We start from the raw sequence: 21,556 nt of genomic DNA on the forward strand, positions 1-21,556 counted from the left end.
TATTATGTCGTTATTTTTTCATTTAGTCATTTAGTCAGTTCACCATTTTTTCACCATTTTTACATCATTACTTATCATGTTTTCAACATTTAGTCATCATTTTATCATCAGTTGTTCACCATTTTCAGTCGTTTTTATTTTTTGCGTCATTTTTGGTCAAATTATTGCGACATTTGCCCCTATTTAGACTACCCCGATTTACACAATTATCACAGTCGAATCTCGCACACGATTTCGCTCAAGGAGAATGAAGTGAAAAAGAAGGGCATGAAGGAAAAAGAAGTTAGACTCATAAGTTGATTAAACTAAACGCCACTCTAGTGTCAGATTAACAGTGCAAAATGCGGTATGTTTCATCAAAAGGATTATCACAGTAGTCTGAATAGTCATAAAAGGGGCAATATCACCATTTCATCATTTTTTAATAACTTTTTACCGTTTTTTCATCATTTTTTCAACATTGGCGTTTTTTCATTATTTTTTTTTTGTAATTTCTCATCATTTTTTTGCCATTCATCATTGTTTTATAATCTTTTCATCGGTTTTTTACCATTATCGATGTTCACCTTTTTTTGAATCTTGAATTTTATTGTATTTCGATCAATTTTTATTATTTTTTCGTTCTTTTTCTACTTATTATTCCTAATTTTTTACTATTTTTTCGTCATTCTTAATCATATCTGCTTTTTTCATTTTTTTCATTTTTTTGGGTCCATGTCCGCTGGTCCGGCAGAACAAAGGGATGAAATCAGAGATCTCCAGTGCTGACGGTTACCCGCCATGGCTTTTACCTGTCGCCAGGACAGGTGCATTTTTTCAATGCTTCTTTATTATTTCAAAACCGGGACTGTTCCCTCATTAAATTTTCATAGCTTTTCGTCATTTTTACAACATTTTATCATTATTCTATCATCTGGTTTTCACCATTTTTCGTCAAGTCAAATCATCCTTTTATCAGTTTTTATAAATTTTCATTTCTTAGCATTTTGTCATCATTGAATGACAAAATGATGGTGACATGACAAAACATTAAAAAATTGAAAAATTTCGTATTTACTTTTTCTTTATTGTTTCGCCAATTCGTCATTATTTCACTATTAATATCGTGTTTTTTAAATTTTCATCATTTTTTCTCATAATTTTTCACCATTATGTCATTTTTTTCGGTATATAGCATCATTTGTTCATGATTTTTCGTAATTCATTTTTTCATAATTCTTCACCATTTTTATATTACTTTTTCATCATATTTCTTTCGATTTCTCACTGATTCAGTTTTTTCTTATCATTTTTTGTCTTTTTCATCATTTTTTGTTATTTTCCAGAATTGTTTCGTTGTGTCTTCATTTGCCATCATATTTTCATAATTTATTTGTTTTCAATTTTTCATGATTTATTCATTTTTTTATCGTATTCATTCTTTCAAAACAATTTCTATTTTTTTTTCATTTTTTCAATATTTTTTGTTTTATCATAATTTTTCCATAAATTTCATAATATTTTAATCGTTTTTTCATGATTTCTACGTCATTTGTTCATTATTTATTCATTGTTTTTCCAACATTCAATTTGTCATTATTTTTTCGCCATTTCTTCATTATACCAGCGACATGTTTCTTCTTATCCATGCCTTAAAATCACGACGACAATACTGTCGCGCGCGTAATTTAGTATAATTATAATATTTCGTAAGTAGAATATATAATGCGTGAAAGAGTTTCATCACCATTATCGGTGTTCGTCGTTCAGAAACTGAATAACGTTACGTTTACTGCATTTCATGTTAGACATGTTATGTTATTATGTGGGAGTCTTCCAATCCGTAGCCTCAGGCGAGTACCTTTGCAACTCAAGTAATGTCCTTCCGGTACCTGATACTCCAATTTTTAGTTCGTCCAATATGCAATCAAGGCCGGACCCTGCGGGCGGTGATGCCAATGACGATGTGCTCATCTACTACCAAAACGCTGGAGGAATGAACTGCGACGTGAACGAGTACCTCCTGGCTGCATCTGATGTCTGCTACGATATCATTGTACCAACCGAAACCTGGCTCGACTCTCGAACTCTCTCGTGTCAGGTGTTGTGTCCTGAATATGAAGTTTTTCGATGCGACCGTGGACCCAGAAATAGTCGGAAGTTAATGGGCGGTGGCGTGCTTGTCGCAGTTAATCAGAGGCTGAAAGCAAACCCGATCGAAAATGACCAATGGAGCAGTATTGAGCAAGCGTGGGTGTGTAACGAGTTCACTAACTGCAGGTTGTTCCTGTGTGGAATTTACATTCCCCCCGATCGCGTACGAGACGAAGGTCTGATCGACGTTCACTCCCACTCGGTAATGTCAGTGATCGATTTGGCAACAGCAACCGACGAGCTGATTATTATCGGTGATTTCAACCTACCAGAACTTTTATGGTAGCCATCCAGTAAAGGTTTTCTCCATCCGGATTTCGATCACTTCACTGTGCACAGTGCAGCATTACGGCTTCTAGACTGCTACAGTTTTGCCATTTTGCGACAGATCTACCACGTGACCAACGAGAACATTCGCTGCCTGGATCGCTGCTTCACCAGCGCACAGGATGTTGCTCCAGTGGTTTCGCTCGCTCCGTCGCCACTAGTTAAGCAAGTGAGGCATCACCCTCCACTAGTACTTACCCTCAGCAATCACCACTCGAATCTAACAAAAATTATCCCCCCTGTTTCATATGACTTTCGAAATGCTGATTACCGAAGCATTGCCGAATTCTTCGCCACTATCAACTGGTTTGATGTTCTCGACGGAAACGATGCAGACAACGCCGCACATAATTGTGCACGCAATCTATCGTCACATACCCAAGGTAGTACATTCGTCAAACAGCAAGCCCTGGTTGACCCGCGAGCTTCACATATTGAAGACTGAAGAAAGGGCTGCACTTAGGATATATTCCAACCACTGCGTGATCAATACATGAAGTTAAACTCTGTATACAAAAGAACCAGTCGGACATGCTTTAGACGACACCTGCAGAGAATCCAGCGCAATCTGAACGTGAAACCAAAAACGTTCTGGAAGTATGTTAGCGATCTGCGCAAGGAATCGGGCCTTCCATCAACTATGATCCTCAATGGACAGGTTGCTTTGGAGCCCCAGTATGTCTGCCAGCTCTTCGCCGATAAATTCGCCAGAATCTTTTGCGACGAAATCATCCCGGACGACCAAATTACCCAAGCTGCTTGCAATGTTCCGCTAATGACTGTGAATATTCTGTGTATGCTCAACATCGACGAAGAAATGATCTCTCGAGCCACATCAACGTTAAAATCATCGACTAAATCCGGCCCAGATGGTATCCCGTCTGTGTTTTTAAAGAAGCATATTGAAGACCTGTTAATCCCTCTCCGGCACGTGTTTTGTCTATCAATCACAAGCGGGGTATTTCCGCTTGCATGGAAAACCGCCCAAATGTTCTCTGTGCTCAAAAAAGGGGTTCGGAAAAATGTCAACAACTACCGTTTTCAATCAAATGCGTTTCCGGCCTCATCTGGAATCCCACAAGGTAGTCATTTGGGACCGTTAATCTTCCTATTGTACTTCAATGATATCAACTATGTACTCAGAGGCCCTCGGTTATCCTTCGCCGACGATTTGAAGATCTACTTGAAGATACGTTCCAAGGACGATGCGATTTGTCCTCAACAAGAGATTGAGACCTTTATGAATTGGTGCAATCTGAACTGCATGCTTGTCAATCCTGAGAAGTGTTCCATTACTTCTTGTACCCGTATCAGAGAACCCGTCATTTTTAACTACAAGCTACGCGGTACAGAAATTCAACGTGTCGACCAGGTAAAGGATCTCGGCGTTATTTTAAATAGCCAGCTATCGTTTAAACGGCATATTTCTTACATTGTGGACAAGACAACCAGAGCATTAGGATTCGTCTTTCGCATCGCTAAGAGTTTCACTGACGTATATTGTCTCAAGGCACTCGTCCTTTCGACTCTTGAGTACGGTTCCGTTGTCTGGCTTCCATATTACCAAAACGGGATCCGTTCCAGTTGCCGAGTTAAGACAGTCGATGCCGGTTAATACACTTGGAGACACTACAGACACGAAGGAACATCGCAAGAGCTCTGTTTGCTGTCGACACGTTGCAGGGAAGAATTGATTGTCCTGCTATTCCTGGGGCGATAGATCTAAACGTGCGTCCCAGGGCACTGCGGAACAACTCAATGCTGAGGGTACCTTTTCAACGCACCAACTACGGTCGAAACAGCCCATTGACTGGTATTTATACAGCGAGTTTTCAATCGGGTTGCATTCGCATTTGATTTTAATTTGTCACATGAAACTATCCGTCGTAACTTTTCTATGTTTTTTTTCCACAAATGACGATTAAGAAAATTGTCGGTGTTTGCAATTGTAATTTCTTGACTGTGATTGGTATTAGATTAAGCTACTTGCTAAGCTACTTCCATCATTGGGAAATGAACCAAACAAAAGTGGTCCCAAGTTACTGCCTTGCGGTACACAATTTCCCTATGCTCGTCCAGCAACAATAGGCCATATGAATAAAACAATTTACTTTGCTTTTCCCGTTTAAATCGTATGGAAGCATTTGCTCTAACTCTTTTATTCATACGGCCTAATACCACTTGCATTTTTACTTTTTCGATCAATGGCCTCTTTAATTGTTGGGCTTGGTACGGTTTGAGCTATTTTAAACCATATTAAATATTAGAAGATTGGGTTTTTTTTATTTTGAGTTCAAGATAATCCAATAATATTCGAGTACAATCCTAACCAGCCAAACGACATATCCATCAAACTCCTTTTGATTTAGCTGCATTTTAAAAATCGGTACTCACGTTAATCATCATTCAGCTCTCCTCGCACTCGATCATCCTTCGTACTCGGTGCATCCATCTTTTCTGCTGCCAATCGACAATTGCCTTAATTCAAAAATTGGTCCAATGCCAATTGTAGTAGATTCTTTTCCACGAATGCCGCGAAGAAAATCTTCGAGCCGCGCTTGTTGTTGGCCTCGGCTGCTTTTATTAGTGGGGTATTCCCGGGCTTTCTTACCAAGACCGCTGGCAGTATTTTTCCCTTTATTCGCACCGGTCAGGACTATTGCAATTCTCCACTGTCATCTCATTTAATAGCTTAATAATCTTGCATTGCAGTGCACTGTTTCCATATACATACATACGTACAGCTGAATGCGGCGGCATCGATGTCAACTTGGCACCGTCATTCGGTGAAACGGATTGAAACAAGAGCGCAGCGCAAAAAAAAGCGGATCCATCGATACCCCAACCGACCGCGCCAATTTCCAGCGTAATTATCGTGCGTTGTCTTCCCTGTCTGGTGGCGTTCGCATTGCCAACGAGAATCGAACTTCACGTTCGTCCTGAATGGACGGAGTGGTGCAGTTCGTTGAACTGGCACTGGCAGTGTCGCAACACGGACCCGAAACGACCGCACCGCACCGGTATTTTGTGCAGCGGACGATTGTTAACCGAGCGAGCAAGTGGCGTCAGTCGGTCTGTCCGAGATTTTCGATGAGGCTATGAAATTTTTGTGTGCAATATGAAGGTATCTAGTGCGAATCCGAAGCGACGACCTCCAATTCCTAATTTTCCGCTGAACCGTCTTTGGTATGTATGTTGTACGTTGTCTGTCGGGGAACGGGTGGCGGCGGCGTACCTCACCGGTTGGTGACCCATTTGCATGCCGCAAATAAGCACACTTTAGCTAGGGAAGCATTATTTACATGCAATGCAGCAGCTAGCGAGGGAAAAACTGTAACTTGTTGGTCACGATTTTTGTAACTCCCACCTTTGTTGACCGCTGATTGAATTCTTTGCCTTTGTTTTGTACTCATTGTGTTGTGCTTACACTACGTGTTCTGTCTGATGTAGAGCATAAGCTACGTTGACTTTTTTCATGTCACGACTTGGGAGTTTGTTAATGCTTTTGGCAGATCCAATTTTTTAATAAAGCACGCTGATAAAAGATGGAAATGAATTATGGCAATGCCTTTATAATATTCAATATCATTTTTCGAATAAGCAAAAAAATTATGACCTAGAAGTAATTTCTAATTTATTTTTTACAGATTAACGGATATTTCATTTCAAGTTAAATTAGAAATTACTACATTTTGACATATGTAGTCTAATGATGAACTATGAACATCTACATTGATAAATCCATAAACTAGGCTCGTAAGCAAAGTTTCATGAAACAATAATTTTGAAAAATGCCCTTATTTGTTTGAACCAGTTTTGATTTAATGTTTACGCGTGAACTTTAGTTTTTGCAAACGCAATGATAAATCCTGCAGTTAAATTAATCAAATCAACGTGATAAGAGATTGTTATCTGTATCCGTTTGGTAATGTAGGAGGTAATTCCACAAATCAAAAATATACTATAGGAATTACGAAACATTTCGTTATCGAATCGAAAAATAATCAACCATTTCGATGAGAGACAGAGAGAGAGAGACATGGAAAGTGATAGTCTATTTTGTGTGGCGCGTCGAATGAATGCTTCATCTATTCTGCAACAAATACATCTTCTAGGAGGGTAAGCAATTAATCATAGATATACAGTGGCCTTGCGTAGGCTCTGTTTGTTTTGTCAACGGTCTAATGGAAAAATAATACCGATCGATGATGGGTTTCTTTCAGTGTGGGAGGTTTCTGCCAATCAATCCCGATTGCTTCGAACGGTTGGCTGTAATCGTAACAAATCTAAATTTATATGTTAGGCTGTATCAAGTTGACTATTGATTACGATTACGGTTCCCTTTTGTGCGGATTGTCGAACGGAATAGCATGACAATTCAAAGGATTTTTCCCACCCATAGTGTTTATGAAATTATGAATTGATAAATAATCAAATAAAAAACAGGAATTTCAATTTTACCGAGATATTTTAAGTAATAATTTAGGTTCCATTAACATTAGTCTGGGAGGCCATACATTAGGAATTCAGATTTAAGAACGGCCCGAAGTAATTTTTCCCTTGCACTGATATAAACTTGAATCAATCACAATCTCAGACTTTTTGCCTTTTGCTAAGTTTTTCTTTGCTTCTGTCTTTACCGAGAAAAGTGTCTCTGACAACTATGCTGAAACTTCGGCATGAAATTAATTTTCCGACTTTTGGAAGCAACGCGTAAGTTTTCAGTTTATAAATTAGACGATCGTCATGACGTTAAGAACTACCAAGGAGTCGGCAGTCTCGCTCCTAGCGGTTTATAAATCATTGGAGATAATCGTGAGTACGCTATAATATTGAACCGCAATTAGAACTACATTACAACTGCTCAGCTTGACAGATCCATCTGTACTGGAGTTTACTTTGACGTGTATTTCGCGAATGGAAAACAAGAAACGCCGATATCATCCGCACTGACCTAAAAGTGGCTTTTGCTAGAATTGATCGTGTAGTTTTTTTTTGCGGAAACTGTTTCTACTTGGTGCATCCCAACAAATTATTGAATGGCTGGATTCGTATCTCAGCGGTATTACGTGCAAAGCTTAGATCGTGCATTTCATCAGTATTTACCAGTAAATTTGAAGTTCCTCAAGGGAGCAGCATGGGACCTTTGCTTTTTGTTGTTTTTTTTTATCTGAAACTATTTTTAAAATGAAATTTTAAGGCTGCCTGCTCTCTTAAATTCTTGTATTGCGCTGTAGTTTATCTGCTGCTGAAGCAACTTAGCTTAGTTTCCAGAACAGGTAATGTGGATCCTACTGATCGAATGCGTGCAAAGGAGTTTTATTAGATTGGCCTTGCTGGCATCCTGCTTGGCACATCACGCTGAATAACTAGTCGAAATTCCATCGGAATGTATGTACCAATGTTTTTGCTCTTTTGCTTGCTTAATTTTCGGACTTTAAAACGACAACTGCGCTCAAACGATTTACTACAAACTTCATTTCACCGGACTGCATTTGGCGCTAATAGGCTGTATGAATCAAAGAGCTTGCTTTACTTCTCATATTAGGAACACACAGGAAAAGTAAAGCAAACTGTTTTGTTTATGCGGTTCAATGAATCAATCACAGAACAGATAAACAATGTTTGTTGAACCATTGTGCTTGTCCGCGCAGAAACAAATGGTCTAATTTATTATAAGCTTTCGTTGACGTAGACAATTATATGTCAGTTTTATAATACCAATCGTAATCCCAATTCAAGTCCCTGACTGTTAATCCCGACTTAACGGGGTCTTGGAATCGGTATATCAAACTTGTACAGTAGAAAATCTCCTTATTTATCTACGATTATGAGGAAAATGAGTTTTTATAATATAAAATTGCATTGTAGGCACAACCTTTCAGACCTTGTCAAGGTCAACAGACATGGCATCATCTATCAGTAGTTTCCACTCGTGCTTGACGAGTATGGAGTCCTATGTACCAGTGGACAACAGAATACAGACAGTGGACATCCAAATCTAGAACACCACACTAAGGGTATTGACGTTGTTTACGATATCATTTAGCTACGTAGGATTCCATCTGTTCGGGCTACTTATTGTTAACCCATCAGTAGATGGCCTTCGCCTTTGGAGCTTCAGAGCCGCATACAACATTTATTTTGAATTGACAATATGAAAAGTGTTTTTAAAACCGGTTTCTTGACATTTTGATAATATTCTTACAACATTCTGACCATGCGTTCAAGAGTGAATGAATCCGTTTTTTACCTTTGAAGAAAAAGGATTCGTAAGCGTCGCGAGGCGCCCTTAGAAATCCAGTCCGACAACAGTATAAACTGCAAGAGCAGATACGGAAAATCCACGGAGCGATGGCAGAAACCTTCACCAGCACAACCACGAAGGAGGTGTTCATCCCACCGAAGGCTCCCTGTATGGGTGGATCGTGGGAAAGAACGGTTCGTTTCGTGAAATCGACAGTAAAAGCAGGTAATTGGGCACGACGGTTTACTTACAGAATTGTTAATTCGTGGCCATTAATAATCCTTCTATCGCATTGTGTGGAGGCGGAAGCGGTAATTCACTGCTAACAACCTGCATCGAAGCCTACGGAGGAAGCAGCTGCGTCAGATTGATATCGTTTCGGACACGGTCATTTTGATAGCTACGGGATTACAAACTTATAGCATTGCAAATACAACAGATAAAGTAACGAAAGTTTTTATTAGCGTCTTAGTGGAATATGAAAATCAATGCAAGATAACTTTTCACGATTGATTTTATTCACGACAGATTCGCATTTCGCCTAAGACTTGCAGGCTTTATAAAGCAATGCTTCTTTCAGAAATATTGTAGAAAACAACTATTGGAATTGAAACTATATTGCTTAACTGGCTTTCTGTCCTAAGACGTAGCCTGAAGAACAAAATATCTCCAATTCACTCGTTTATGGATTACCACTCCTCAATTTCTTGGCCACTATGTACTCTCCGCCAGATCTTGCTCCACCTGGTCGAATCATCTTGCTTGATGCGTCCCTGGTGGTCTTGTTCCTATCGGATTTGAAGCAAATACCAACTTTGCAGGGCAACTTTGTTCGTCATTCTTGCAACATGCCTTGCTCAGCGTATACGTCTAGCCCCGTTAGTCACCTTTTGAGTACTGGGTTCATCATAGAGCTGTGCGAGTTCATGGTTCATTCTCCGCCTCCAAAGTCCGTTCTCCGGTACGCCGCCGAAAGGTTCTTAGCATTCATCCTTCGGAAACTCCGAGCATTCGCAGGTCCTCCTTGAGTAATTGTCCACATTGCATGCCCGTAGAGGAGAACCTAATGAGCGTCTTATACAGGGTACGTTTTGTACGGGGGCGCAATTGCTTGTGAAGCGCTTAGTAAGCACAACTAGCACTAATAATATGCCTTCGAATCTCACGGCTGGTGTCATTGTCAACCGTTACCATTGCGCAAAGGTAGACAAATTTGTCAACTGCCTCAAAGTTATCGCCGTCGATGAGTTGTTGCACTACTGCCCAAGTGGTATCAGTCGGTTTCATTTCCGCCGGCCAGCATATACCTTCTTTGCAGGTTTCAGTGCTGCTTGCCACACGCTGAAAAAGGCTGTTGATATCCGCTCGATTCATAACACCTTGTAACGCTATGTTGAACAGCAGGTATGAGAGATCATCACCTTGACGAAGCCTTCTGTGTGATTCGAATGTACTTGACAATCCACCCGAGATTCGAACATAGCACAGTGCACCATTCATCGTAGATTGAATCAGTTTGATGAGCTTTCTGGGGAAGCCGTTTGTTGGCGCGAAAATGGGAACCATTACCCTATTCGTCACAAAGGCAGCCGACACGGACAGTGTCAACCAACAAAGAAGTGATCTTGCTTTATAAATCTCGTCCATGATTTTCCATAGCTCTTTCCGGTCGATGGTATCATATGCGGCTTTGAAGTCAACGAGCAAATGGTTCGTGGGAACTCTGTATTCACGCCCCTTTTGGAGGATCTGCGCAGTGTAAATATTTGATCCGTTGTAGACCGATCTTCGACGAAGCCGGCTTGACAAGTACCCACAAATCTGTTCGCAATTGGTGATTGTCGCCGGAAAATGATTTGGGACAGCACTTTATAGGCGGCATTGAGAGCGGTGATCGCACGATAGTTCTCACAGTTCAACTTGTAGCCCTTTTTATAGATCGGGCAGATAACCCCATCTTTTCACTGCACCGGTAGCTGTTCCTTATCCCAAATTCTAATAATTAGCCGGTGCATATAAACGACCAGCTTTTCTGGTCTCATTTTAATAAGCTTCGCTCCGATGTAATCTTTTCCGGCTGATTTATTGTTCGAGTCACCTACTGCTAATATCGGATGCCAAAAGATGAATCCACCCATTTATATGCGACGATTATTGACGATTTGTATCGTTCACGAGGAGATTGTATATACCATTTCAACTTTTTCTTTAGGTGAAACGGTACTGAATCCCAACATGGCCGGATCGATTGCACCCTTATGAGGATATCGGTCCCTATTGGGGCATATTGGGACTCACCATTAACCAGATTTAGATCAGGTTTTGAACAAGATTGCGGGCCTGGACTACATTGTGGACCACATATTTTATCAATTTTTGTTTTAGTTTTCAGAACACATGTGGGCTAGATTCTAGACCAAATGTTGAACCACATTTTTTATCAGATTTTGGATCGGATTTTGGATTAGATTTTAGACCCAGATTCCAGACCTGGCCTGGACCGCATTCTGAATCTGTATCAGATTCTGAACTTTAAGCCACAGTTTTTATCACATCTCGGACCTAAGTTTTTATCAGATTTTGGACCTAGACCACATTCTGAATCTGAAACAAATTCTGCATCAGTTTCTAGACCAGCTTTTGCACCACATTTTTATCAGAGTTCGACCAGATTTTGAATACTTTGAACCACATTATTGATCAAATTTTGGACCAGATTCTGTATCTGTACCTGAACCAGATTGTGGACCTTGCCCTGATTCTGTACCACATTTTTAAAACGGTACTGAATTCCAACATGGCCGGATCGATATACCCATATTTAAGAAAAGGGGGCCAACGGTCCGGGCATGTTAGGTTTCAGTACCGTTTCACCTTAAGTCCAATCTTGTATTAAGAGTGTCGATCGATTTCTAAGTATTCGAGGAAATACTTCTAGACCCACACAACGGGAAGTGTAGGGCAGTCAATGAAGTGCTACGGAAGTACAGCCATGAAAGGGATATTCATCTCACCGAACATTACACATTTCGGTAGATCGTGGGAACAAATGGTTCATTCTAGAACCAAATTCTAGACCTGAACCCCATTTTGGTTCACATTTTCTTTCATCAGAGTTCGGACTACATTTTGTATTAAATTTTGGACCAGATTCTGAAACCGCGCCAGGATATAAACCGGATTTGAGTTCACATTTTTGATCAGATTTTTTGGGCCAGGTCATGGACCTAAACCAGATTTTGGGCCACACGCAGTTTTTTGACCAGTTTTTAAACAACCAACCAGATTTTAGATCAGGTTTTGAACCAGATTCCGGACCTGGACTACATCGCGGGCAATTTTTAGCAATTTTTGTTTCAGTTTTCAGAACATTTGTGGACTAGATTCTAGGCCAAATGTTGAACCACATTTTTGATCCGATTTTGGATCGGACTTTGGATTAGATTTTAGACCCAGATTTCAAACCTGGTCTGGGTCACATTCTGGACTTGCATCAGGTTCTAAACCAGATTTTGGAGCACATTTTTATCAGATTTGGACCAGCTTTTGGATAAGACTTTAGGCCACATTTTTATCACATTTCGACCCTCATTTTTTATCAGATTTTGGATCTGATTCTGGACCTAGACCACACCCAGCTAGCACCAACTCGTATATCATTGTACGAAAACTATCGTAAATATCTCCTAACAAACTCGAAATCGTAACTAACGCTGGATAAAGTGGGATCAAGTTGATTTTCTGTCATATATAATGATAATGACTGACATACATACGATTTTCAGCACAAAATCGTAGAGTAGTACGGAGCGACTCGCGCTTAATCGGATATTATCGTATATAAATACTTATATAGTCGTAACGCTCAAAATTATTCGTAATCACGTATATCGCCTCCAAAATAGTACGGATATCACAATTTTGCGTATGAAATACGATTTATTTAGCATGTATATCTGTACGTAATGTTGATTTTTACCTTTTTTATACATATGAAAATGCTAGCTGGGCATTCTGAATCTGAACCAGATTCTGCATCAGATTCCAGACCAGATTTTGCAGCACATTTTTATCAGAGTTGGACCAGATTTTGAATACTTTGAACCACATTTGTGAATAAATTTGGGACCAGATTCTGTACCTGTACCAGATTGTGGACCTTGTCCTGATTCTGTACCACATATTTGTTATCAGATTTTAGACCAAATTTTGAAACAAACTCGGGTCCACATTCTGGAACTGGTCCAGAATATAAACCAGGGGTGACATTGCGGTTCTCTTTTCGAGTGATTTTGGTTCGTTTCGACCACGTTAAACGAATGGGCGAAACGAACCAACATCACTCGAAACGAGAATCGCAATGTCATCCCAGATTTTAAGCCACATTTTTGATCACATTTTAATCCCCCAAATAGATTACAGACTACAGGTTTTGAACCAGATTCTGGACTTGGACCGTATTTTGGACCGAGACTACACACTTAAAAAACTCAGCAAAATTTGCCGAGATTTCGACAGCCGAGCGTTCGGTAAAAATTTCAGTTTTGCAAATCGACTTTTACGAATCTTTACTAACGTTTGGCATCATAAAAAATTTTACCGAACGCTCGGCTGTCCTATTCGCGGCAAAATTTTGGTGACTTCGGCACTTTTTTTTAAGTGTGTAGATCACGAAGCACATTTTTCTATCAAATTTTGTTCTAGATTTTGTAACAAATTTTGAATACAGGTTTTACCTACACTCTGGACGAGCTTTGGACTACATTTTTTATTAGATTTTAGCAGTATTTTTGACTTGAACCAGATGACGTCCATCAGGTTCTGCACCAGATTTTTATCAACTGTAGACCAGGTTTTGGATAATAATTTGGGCCACATTTTGATCTGATGTGGGACCAGATTTTGTGGTTCAAAATCTCTTCTTCTGAGCCAAAATCAAATTTTGGGCCCGGACCATTTTTTATGAGATCTTGGTTCAGATTTTGGATCATTTCATTGGACTGGATTCTTAAACGGGGCCAGATTATAAACAGACTATATTTATGGCCCGCCCAGTTAGCTCCGGAGTACGATGCTGGCCTAACAAGCCAGTCGTCATATGTTCGTATCTCGATTGGGCGGAGCCGCTATGGAGTTAATAGGATCTATGCACTAGCCTCGTAATTTTCCTGTACTCGAAGTCTGTCTATAAAGAAGGGTCAAGTTCTGCAGGACAGCTATACCCATGGGTTTGCTTTGCTTGGGCTATATTTTCGATTTTTGGACATATTTTGAACCAGATTTTGAACCTGAACCAGATGGACTACCATCACATTCTGGACCCAATTTTGAACCACATTTTTTTCAAATTTGGACCAGGTTTTGGATAATATTTTAGACCTTATTTTTTATTAGACACGGGACCAGATTTTGAACCAAGTTCTGGACCAAAATTAGATTTGGGGCCTACACCACGTTTCTGGATCACATGTTTTTAACTGGTTTTGGTACGGATTCGCATACTGGGTCAGATTAGAAACCAGATTTTGGACCACATTTTTTATCAGATTTTGTTGTGGACCACATTTCTCATCAGACTTTGGGCCCAGATTCTGGACCCAGATTCGGTTCTAGAGCCGTAGCGTAACATTGTAGTAATCCTGATGAAGGCTCGATTTGGCACATCCAGTGCTTTCCATTTTTAATTTCGGGTCTAGGGGCATAAACATGCGTTTGACATTAGACTACGTGATATGTGTCACTAGGGATCTTGGAACGGATTTCATTGAGAAATACATAGAGTACAGGAGGGTATTTTCCGCTTATGTGATTGGTTCTTCAACCTATGCCTAGTTCTAGTGGAAGAACAGGTGGTTTTGACGCTCTTTTAGCAAAACGCAGCAGATTACTTACATTCTTGAGAAAATAGTTATATCATATTAAGTTTAATATCGGCAAACTATGTATTTAGCGAAATAAAAGGAAAATAGGCTGAATTTAGAAATAGTACAGTCAGTTTGATATTTGCGACCATTTGTCGTACATAACATGAAACTGGTTTTACTTGAAAATTGCTCAGGTGATTTGTTGCCTACGTTGAATTCAACTTCTTGTCTACCAGAGAAAAACTATATAATAGAAATTGCCTCGAAGTTCAGTTACAGGCATCTTTTGTGTTCCATAGGTTCGATTTATCTTGACCGCGATGTAATTGAATGCTTCCATCATGGTTGGTATTGCGGAATGCCGCGTTGTACTTACGCTGTTTTGCAGCAGCAAACCGGGTATACAGTAAGCGGAGTCGTTCTCTTTTAAAAATACCTAAGTATGCGGTAGCAAAACAACGACGGCTCTATAGCTAATCTCGAACTACGTATACTGTTCTTTGCTAAATCCGTCATGCTGCGAACAATGAGAGCGCAACACGAGGCACGTGGTGCTTTTTAGCGGAGGCATAATGCAGGAAAACAAAAGCTCAATAGCTATATAAGCCGCCTGGGTGTCGGCCCCTACGTGGGCACGGTATTTATGCAATTGCATGATATTCAAATTTAATCCGTTCGGATTGCTGTTCGGATTAGGATTGACCGCAAAAACGAGACACCGAGTGCGGAGGGCGGACGGGCGCTATCTAAAACCAAAGAAGGGTCAATCCTGTTATTACTAAATAGTGGGTTTTTAGGTCTTCCGTGATAATCGGATTTATTGTTCAACACAGCGGATCCGATTTTCGATCTAATGCATTGCATAAAACTCAGACTAGTACCGTGGAACTTTGCTTACATCCTTTGACTTTTAGGTTTAATCATAACTTACAGAATTTCCGACATTTACCATTCTCTATATAATTGCAGGTCTTAACGGCATTGTTAAAACTAAAACAGCTCGGTTTAATTCATGCGGATCTGAAGCCTGAAAATATCATGTTGGTCGATCCGGTTAGGCAACCTTACAGGTAAGTGCTAATTTTCGCCACGATGGAAAAACGACACAGAATTCTAGCAAAACCATTTTTTCCGGTTCTCCTCTCCACACAGAGTAAAGGTTATCGATTTCGGCTCGGCATCGCATGTAAGCAAAACGGTGTGCAATACGTACCTGCAGTCTCGCTACTACCGGGCGCCGGAAATCATCCTCGGTTTGCCGTTCTGCGAGGCCATCGATATGTGGTCGTTGGGCTGTGTCGTAGCGGAGCTGTTCCTCGGGTGGCCCCTGTACCCGGGCTCCTCTGAGTATGATCAAATCAGGTAAGCTAACAACGTAAACATTTTGTATTTTTGTACCGTTCTAATAAGGAAGTTCCTTCTTCAAGGTACATATCGCAGACACAGGGACTCCCAACAGAGCACATGCTAAATAGTGCCAGCAAAACGGCCAAGTTTTTCTATCGGGATGTGGATTCGACGTATCCGTTTTGGCGGCTGAAAACACCGGAAGAGCATGAAGCGGAAACTAACAACAAAAGCAAGGAGGCTCGAAAATACATTTTCAACTGCCTGGACGATATAGGTCAGGTGAACGTTCCGACCGACATCGAGGGAGGTCAACTGCTGGCCGAGAAGACGGACCGGCGGGAGTTTATCGATTTGCTGAAACGAATGCTAACGATCGATCAGGAACGGCGAATAACACCGGGCGAAGCGCTGAACCATCCGTTCACCACGCTGGCCCATTTGGTCGACTATGCCCACTGCAACAATGTCAAAGCGTCCGTCCAGATGATGGAGGTGTGCCGCCGGACGGACTCGATGATTCACACGTGAGATTTCTCGGTTCAATTATTGTTAGACAAACTTATTAGAATCGTTTTTTAACTTATAGATACAACCTTAGCGTTCAACCCACGACAGCCACCCTGGTGACTAACTTCGTCCCGAATGCTACGGAGAACATGACCATCACGTTCAACAACCAAGTGCAACGAATCGTTCGCGAGCGAGGTCCCACGTACGACAATCATCTGTACCAGATCTACCGCGGACGGAATGTGGGTAGCCAGTACAGCAACGGTCGGCCGGATGCATTCCAGCATCAGTTGGTGTCGAGCATTCTTTGTCCCCCCGGCTACCAGACGATGCCGAGCCCGACGAAGCACGTGGTCGTGGGCGGAACGTCGATGCAGCCACCCCTGCAGGTTCCACCGCAGCAGTATGTCAACGTTCCCGTTCCGGTGTCGATGGTCGAACCATCCAGTGGTCAGCGGATGTTGCTAACCAATGCGGTTCAACCGAACGTTGCCTGGCCCCAGAGCGGACGCCAGGTGGCGATAGTGCCATCGTGGTCACAGCAAACCGGACCGCACTCGCTGATTGTCGATTCGGCGCCGTTTCTCAATGTGGAGGAGATCTATCCGAAGCCGCACTTGAACATCCAGACCAGACACGAACCGAAGAAGGAATCGCCGGTGCATCATTTGGTGTAAGTATTCAGTTTTGCTTAGATTTTGCATAAATTTTTATTAATTTATTTCCTTTGTTTCGTCGCAGTGTCTCCCGCCACGACAAGAAGGAAAACAACCAGCTCTCACCGGTGAAGAAGCGCGTCAAGGAGAACACTCCGCCGCACCAGCAGAGGTACAACAATCGGACTCACATGTGCCAGCAGTATCACGATGTGGGTGGTCCATCGTCGTCGTCGTCTTCGTTCTACCATGGTGGTGGTAACAGCAGTAGCAGCAGCAGCAGCAACCAGTTGCAACTTCAACAGCAACAGCAGCAGCAACAGCAAAATCAGCAGCCATCATCGCACCACCATTCGCATCAATCGCATCAGCAGCAGTCCCAGCAGCAGCCTCCGCCGCCAATGCAGCAGGCCAGTAGCGGAAGTAGCGGTCATCATCACCACCATCACTACCAGTCGATGGAGCCCAGCCAAAGCAGCAGTGGCAGTGGCGGTTTGGGATCGAACAATGTACAAATTCACCATTCGTCATCGTCGTCGTCCTATGGAGGCGCTGGTAATAGCAGCAGCATGATGATGGGTGGAAGTGGAAGCATTTACCACAGTTCTAGCAGTAACCACCATCACGGTGGAAGCAGCAGCAGCCACATACACCACAGTCACAGCCACAGTGGCGGATTGAACAGCAAACAGCAGACGATTACTATCCACGACACGCCATCACCGACGGCGGTCATTACAATCTCGGATAGCGAGGATGAAACACCGGAAGTCAAGCAGCAACAACAGCTATCCAATAGCTCCAAGTCACAACAGCATCAGTCGACTAGTATGTGTGGCGGAGGGCCAGGAACCAGTAGTGGTCAGCATCTTCGAGGACACCCATCTTCTATCAGCGGAGGCGGTGGTAGTTCTTCCTCTTCCTCGAATCAATGTAGAACAAATATGGGTATGAGTGGCAACATAGGCGGAGGAAGCAGCATGAATTGTGGCATCAAACAATCCTCATCATCATCGAACATTCATCACTCAGCCTCGTCATCGTCGCTTATTGCACTGAGCCAGCAACCACCACCTCCGAGTAGCAGCGGTTCTCACCATCATTCGTCCCAGTATCACATGCAGCATCCACCACAACCACATCTGCATCCTCACCAGCTGCAGCAGCAGCAACCGTCACAGCATCATACTAGTGTGATCAGCAGTGGAAGTCAAGCTGGTGGTAACAGCATATGTGGTGGAGGAGGCAGCAGTGGCAGCAATACCGGAACTTTGTCCGGTAGACAAAGAAAGAGCACTGCTGTGGCTTCCACATCGACAGCCTGCGTTACTGTGGGCGACAGCGATGGAGAGAATGATAGACGCATTACACCTAAACATCAAAGTGAGTATCCTTCCGTTATGTCGACCTTTATAGTTTCCTAAAATTCTTCCGTACATTTCAGCTATCAAATACGAACAACATGTCGGTCAGTCGCAAAAGAAGAGATTACTAGCGATGGCACAGAACGAATGTCTTCTATCCTCAACGAATCAGTTGCACGTGCCGAAACAGGAACCAACCGAGTTTATCGCTTACGAATACCCTCAGGTAGACAAACGCTCTTCGTGGGCTCCACCAGGTTCTTCGTCGCACTATAGTGGAAATGGAAGCAGTGGCAGCGGTCATAAGCGGGAACCATCCAACTATATGCCATCAGCTTCGTCGTCGTCATCGATCAACCAGAGTGGCAATGGCGGCGGAAGCAGTATGATGTGCGGCAACAGCATGGGCGGATCGGCCATCGTGGCTGCTCCTCCGCACGCACACGCCAAGAACACTCCAACGGGCAGTGGATCATCGTGGGGAGCACCGGTCTACAGGCAGCACCAACAGAGCTCAAACACTCCGCTGGGAAGCTCACCGGGGGCCATTCTGCAGCAGCAGGATATCTACGCCCAGGGTGACATCTATCGGCGATCGGCGGTCTTCGTGTCGCAGGCACCCTATCAGACGTACAACCGGGTGGTGCCACCGCCGGCTCATAACGCTTCCAGCAGACAGGTGAGTGATTGTGATAATAGTTCGGAGCTGCATTACAAGTCATCCGAATACTTCTTCAAAAAGATCTTTTGGAGATTATGATTCAATGATTTCAGTCCGCAAAAGATGGGTAAAAAAGGGATATTTTTAAAATGAGTATGATTTGTAGAAGCTGACCACTGATGTCCGAAGTTATATTGAAATGGAATATGCTTTAAATATATTCAAAAATATAACAATTTGTTGCAATAACACACGATTTGTAATATTGCCAGCTTCTTTCTGGTGCCAATACTGGTCCGGTGAACTGGCATGCACTTAATTTTGGCAGGCTGAACGATGAGTCCTAAATTTTAGATTTTATCTGAAAAGAGTCTAGAGTCAATTCTGAGGTTGAAAGGATTGAAAGCTCAACTGTTTAGCTTTTGTCCGTACAACTTTTTAATAGTTGTTACGATCAAAATTCATTCTTCAAAATCATTTAATTTTTTTATTTTAAGTGGTGTAAAATACAGAAAAATATTCAGAGCTTCCCGTTGACCGACTGCGAATATCCTGTACGGCCACTTTATTAAGTTTGCTCCCCGCAGAACAAGCGGGAGACAACTGCTTCTCGCTTTTTGGGCCTTCTCCAGGTTCCGCTAAACTATGGTCCTATATTTCTCGATTAGTTGGAGCTCTGGCGTGCTGGAAGGGTTCTTGTCGTTGGACACCACCTGCACATGGCTCGCGGCATGCTACTCCATGGTCATGCGACCTATTCTGTTCTGACAGGATGCCAAATCCAGTCATAAAGACACGGAATAATTGTGTTGATTCGAGAAAGGCAGAAGACACTCTTTACGTAAATTTCCTGGTGGAAGGCCATGGTTGCAATTATATAGATAGACAGGCTACAGCCAGTTATTTCTCAGCGAATTTAGATCGTTTCATATGCTTGAAAATGTTTGCTTCCTTTCCCCTTCCGTTATAAAACTTCTGCTCAGGAAGCTGTTTTAATCCATTTCCTCCCAGCGTTGCGAAAACGCAACGCACTTTCATTCGTTTCTAGAGAAGGCCCGGTTGAAGATATCAACAGTGGCAGCAATACCGGAACTTTGTCCGGTAGACAAAGAAAGAGCACTTGGACTCTGAGAAACAAAGAAAGATTGGAAAAAAATCTAATCGACCTGTTTTTGCTCAAAGGTCAGATGTTACATGTAACATAATTACAGCTGTGACAAAACTACAGGTTTTGCCATTTTTCAGACAGTTAAGGAAAAATGCTCATAACACTCGATTTTACCTCTATTAACGCCTGACCTATCAATCAGTGTTAGTAAGGATCGGTTGCATGCCAAAAAAAACTTTGTTTCTTAATTTTCATTATTTTTGTAATTTTAAGATAAGTTTGAAGCTTTGCGTTGCGAAAACACAACGCTAGGAAGTAACGATATTCAAAATTTGCAACGGGAATGTTTGTTTTCGTTCGTTCGCTGCGGTGTTTCATTTGATGTCGTTGCTTTTTAGCAAACGAATGAATGTAAATCTTATCTTTCGCTTATTTAAAATATCCCGGAAACATTATAAAAGTTTACATAACATAGAATTCGCAGCTTCAAACACTGATGGCAGATGGAGAAGCCGTTGTGATAAGAGCGTAATAAAATTGTTAAAGTACCTACCTTTGCCGCCGGAATATCTGGAGGAATTGAGTGATGGCAACGACAGTTTCATGGACCCAAATTTAATGTTACAACCTTTCCGGAACGTGTTGGTAGGCATTTAATCATCTGCAATGACATGCATTTAGCATTCAAACTGCATACTATGCGCCTGGTGCAAAGATGGTCTCCAACCCAAATGTTTCGATATCTATCATAAAACATAACATGTATAACGGTATACCCTTAATGCCCAGCGTTGCGTTTTCGCAACGTAGCGTTGCGGGACACAGGATCAAAATTAAAAATACATGTCAGCGGCTTTTTCTTAGTTGACCTAAAAGAGAATTTTCCTGAAAGTTTCAACTTTCTATCCCTGCTGGGAAAAGTGTGAGGCTTAATGGGTTAAGTCTACCATGACGCAGGCTTCAATGTCCATCACTAATTCCGGTCCATCCGGAAACATGTTTGACCTGTCCTTCTTTGCTTATCGTTAGAGTCGGTGATTTGGAGTCACTACTTTCTTATAAGCTGACAGTTCGGTTTGTTTTTTTCGTTTCATGCACGGTTGTAAACGACACTACAGATCTTTTCGCGACATTTTGTTTGGAGAGGTTGGGGTTCTACTTGAATGTTGTTGCTACGGATTTTGGTGTTCCCTACTTTTCTGGTTTTTGGAATGTCGACAGACGTGGCCTCACGCGGTATTCGCACGCATGAATTTAATTGCTCCAGGCTCCAGCATCTGTCAGGTTAATCAGTTTGGTTAGAAAACCAGGTTCTTCATTGTTTGCCTCAGGTTAT

The 21,556-nt window shown here is 41.9% G+C and overlaps 1 protein-coding gene across 6 annotated transcripts in view; it reads left to right on the plus strand.

The window, feature by feature from the left end:
* LOC128738382 (homeodomain-interacting protein kinase 2) overlaps positions 1-21,556 on the plus strand; it is a 199,017-nt gene that overhangs the window by 169,021 nt on the left and 8,440 nt on the right. For all 6 annotated transcript variants that reach the window (XM_053833463.1, XM_053833462.1, XM_053833465.1 and 3 more), the window contains 6 exons: positions 15,541-15,641; positions 15,724-15,933; positions 15,999-16,445; positions 16,508-17,104; positions 17,173-18,470; positions 18,532-19,130. In XM_053833463.1, the coding sequence (XP_053689438.1) occupies positions 15,541-15,641; positions 15,724-15,933; positions 15,999-16,445; positions 16,508-17,104; positions 17,173-18,470; positions 18,532-19,130 (3,252 nt within the window). The remainder of the gene's footprint in view (positions 1-15,540; positions 15,642-15,723; positions 15,934-15,998; positions 16,446-16,507; positions 17,105-17,172; positions 18,471-18,531; positions 19,131-21,556) is intronic.

This window comes from Sabethes cyaneus, chromosome 2, assembly GCF_943734655.1.
Source record: "Sabethes cyaneus chromosome 2, idSabCyanKW18_F2, whole genome shotgun sequence".
NCBI classification, from domain to species: Eukaryota; Metazoa; Arthropoda; class Insecta; order Diptera; family Culicidae; genus Sabethes; species Sabethes cyaneus.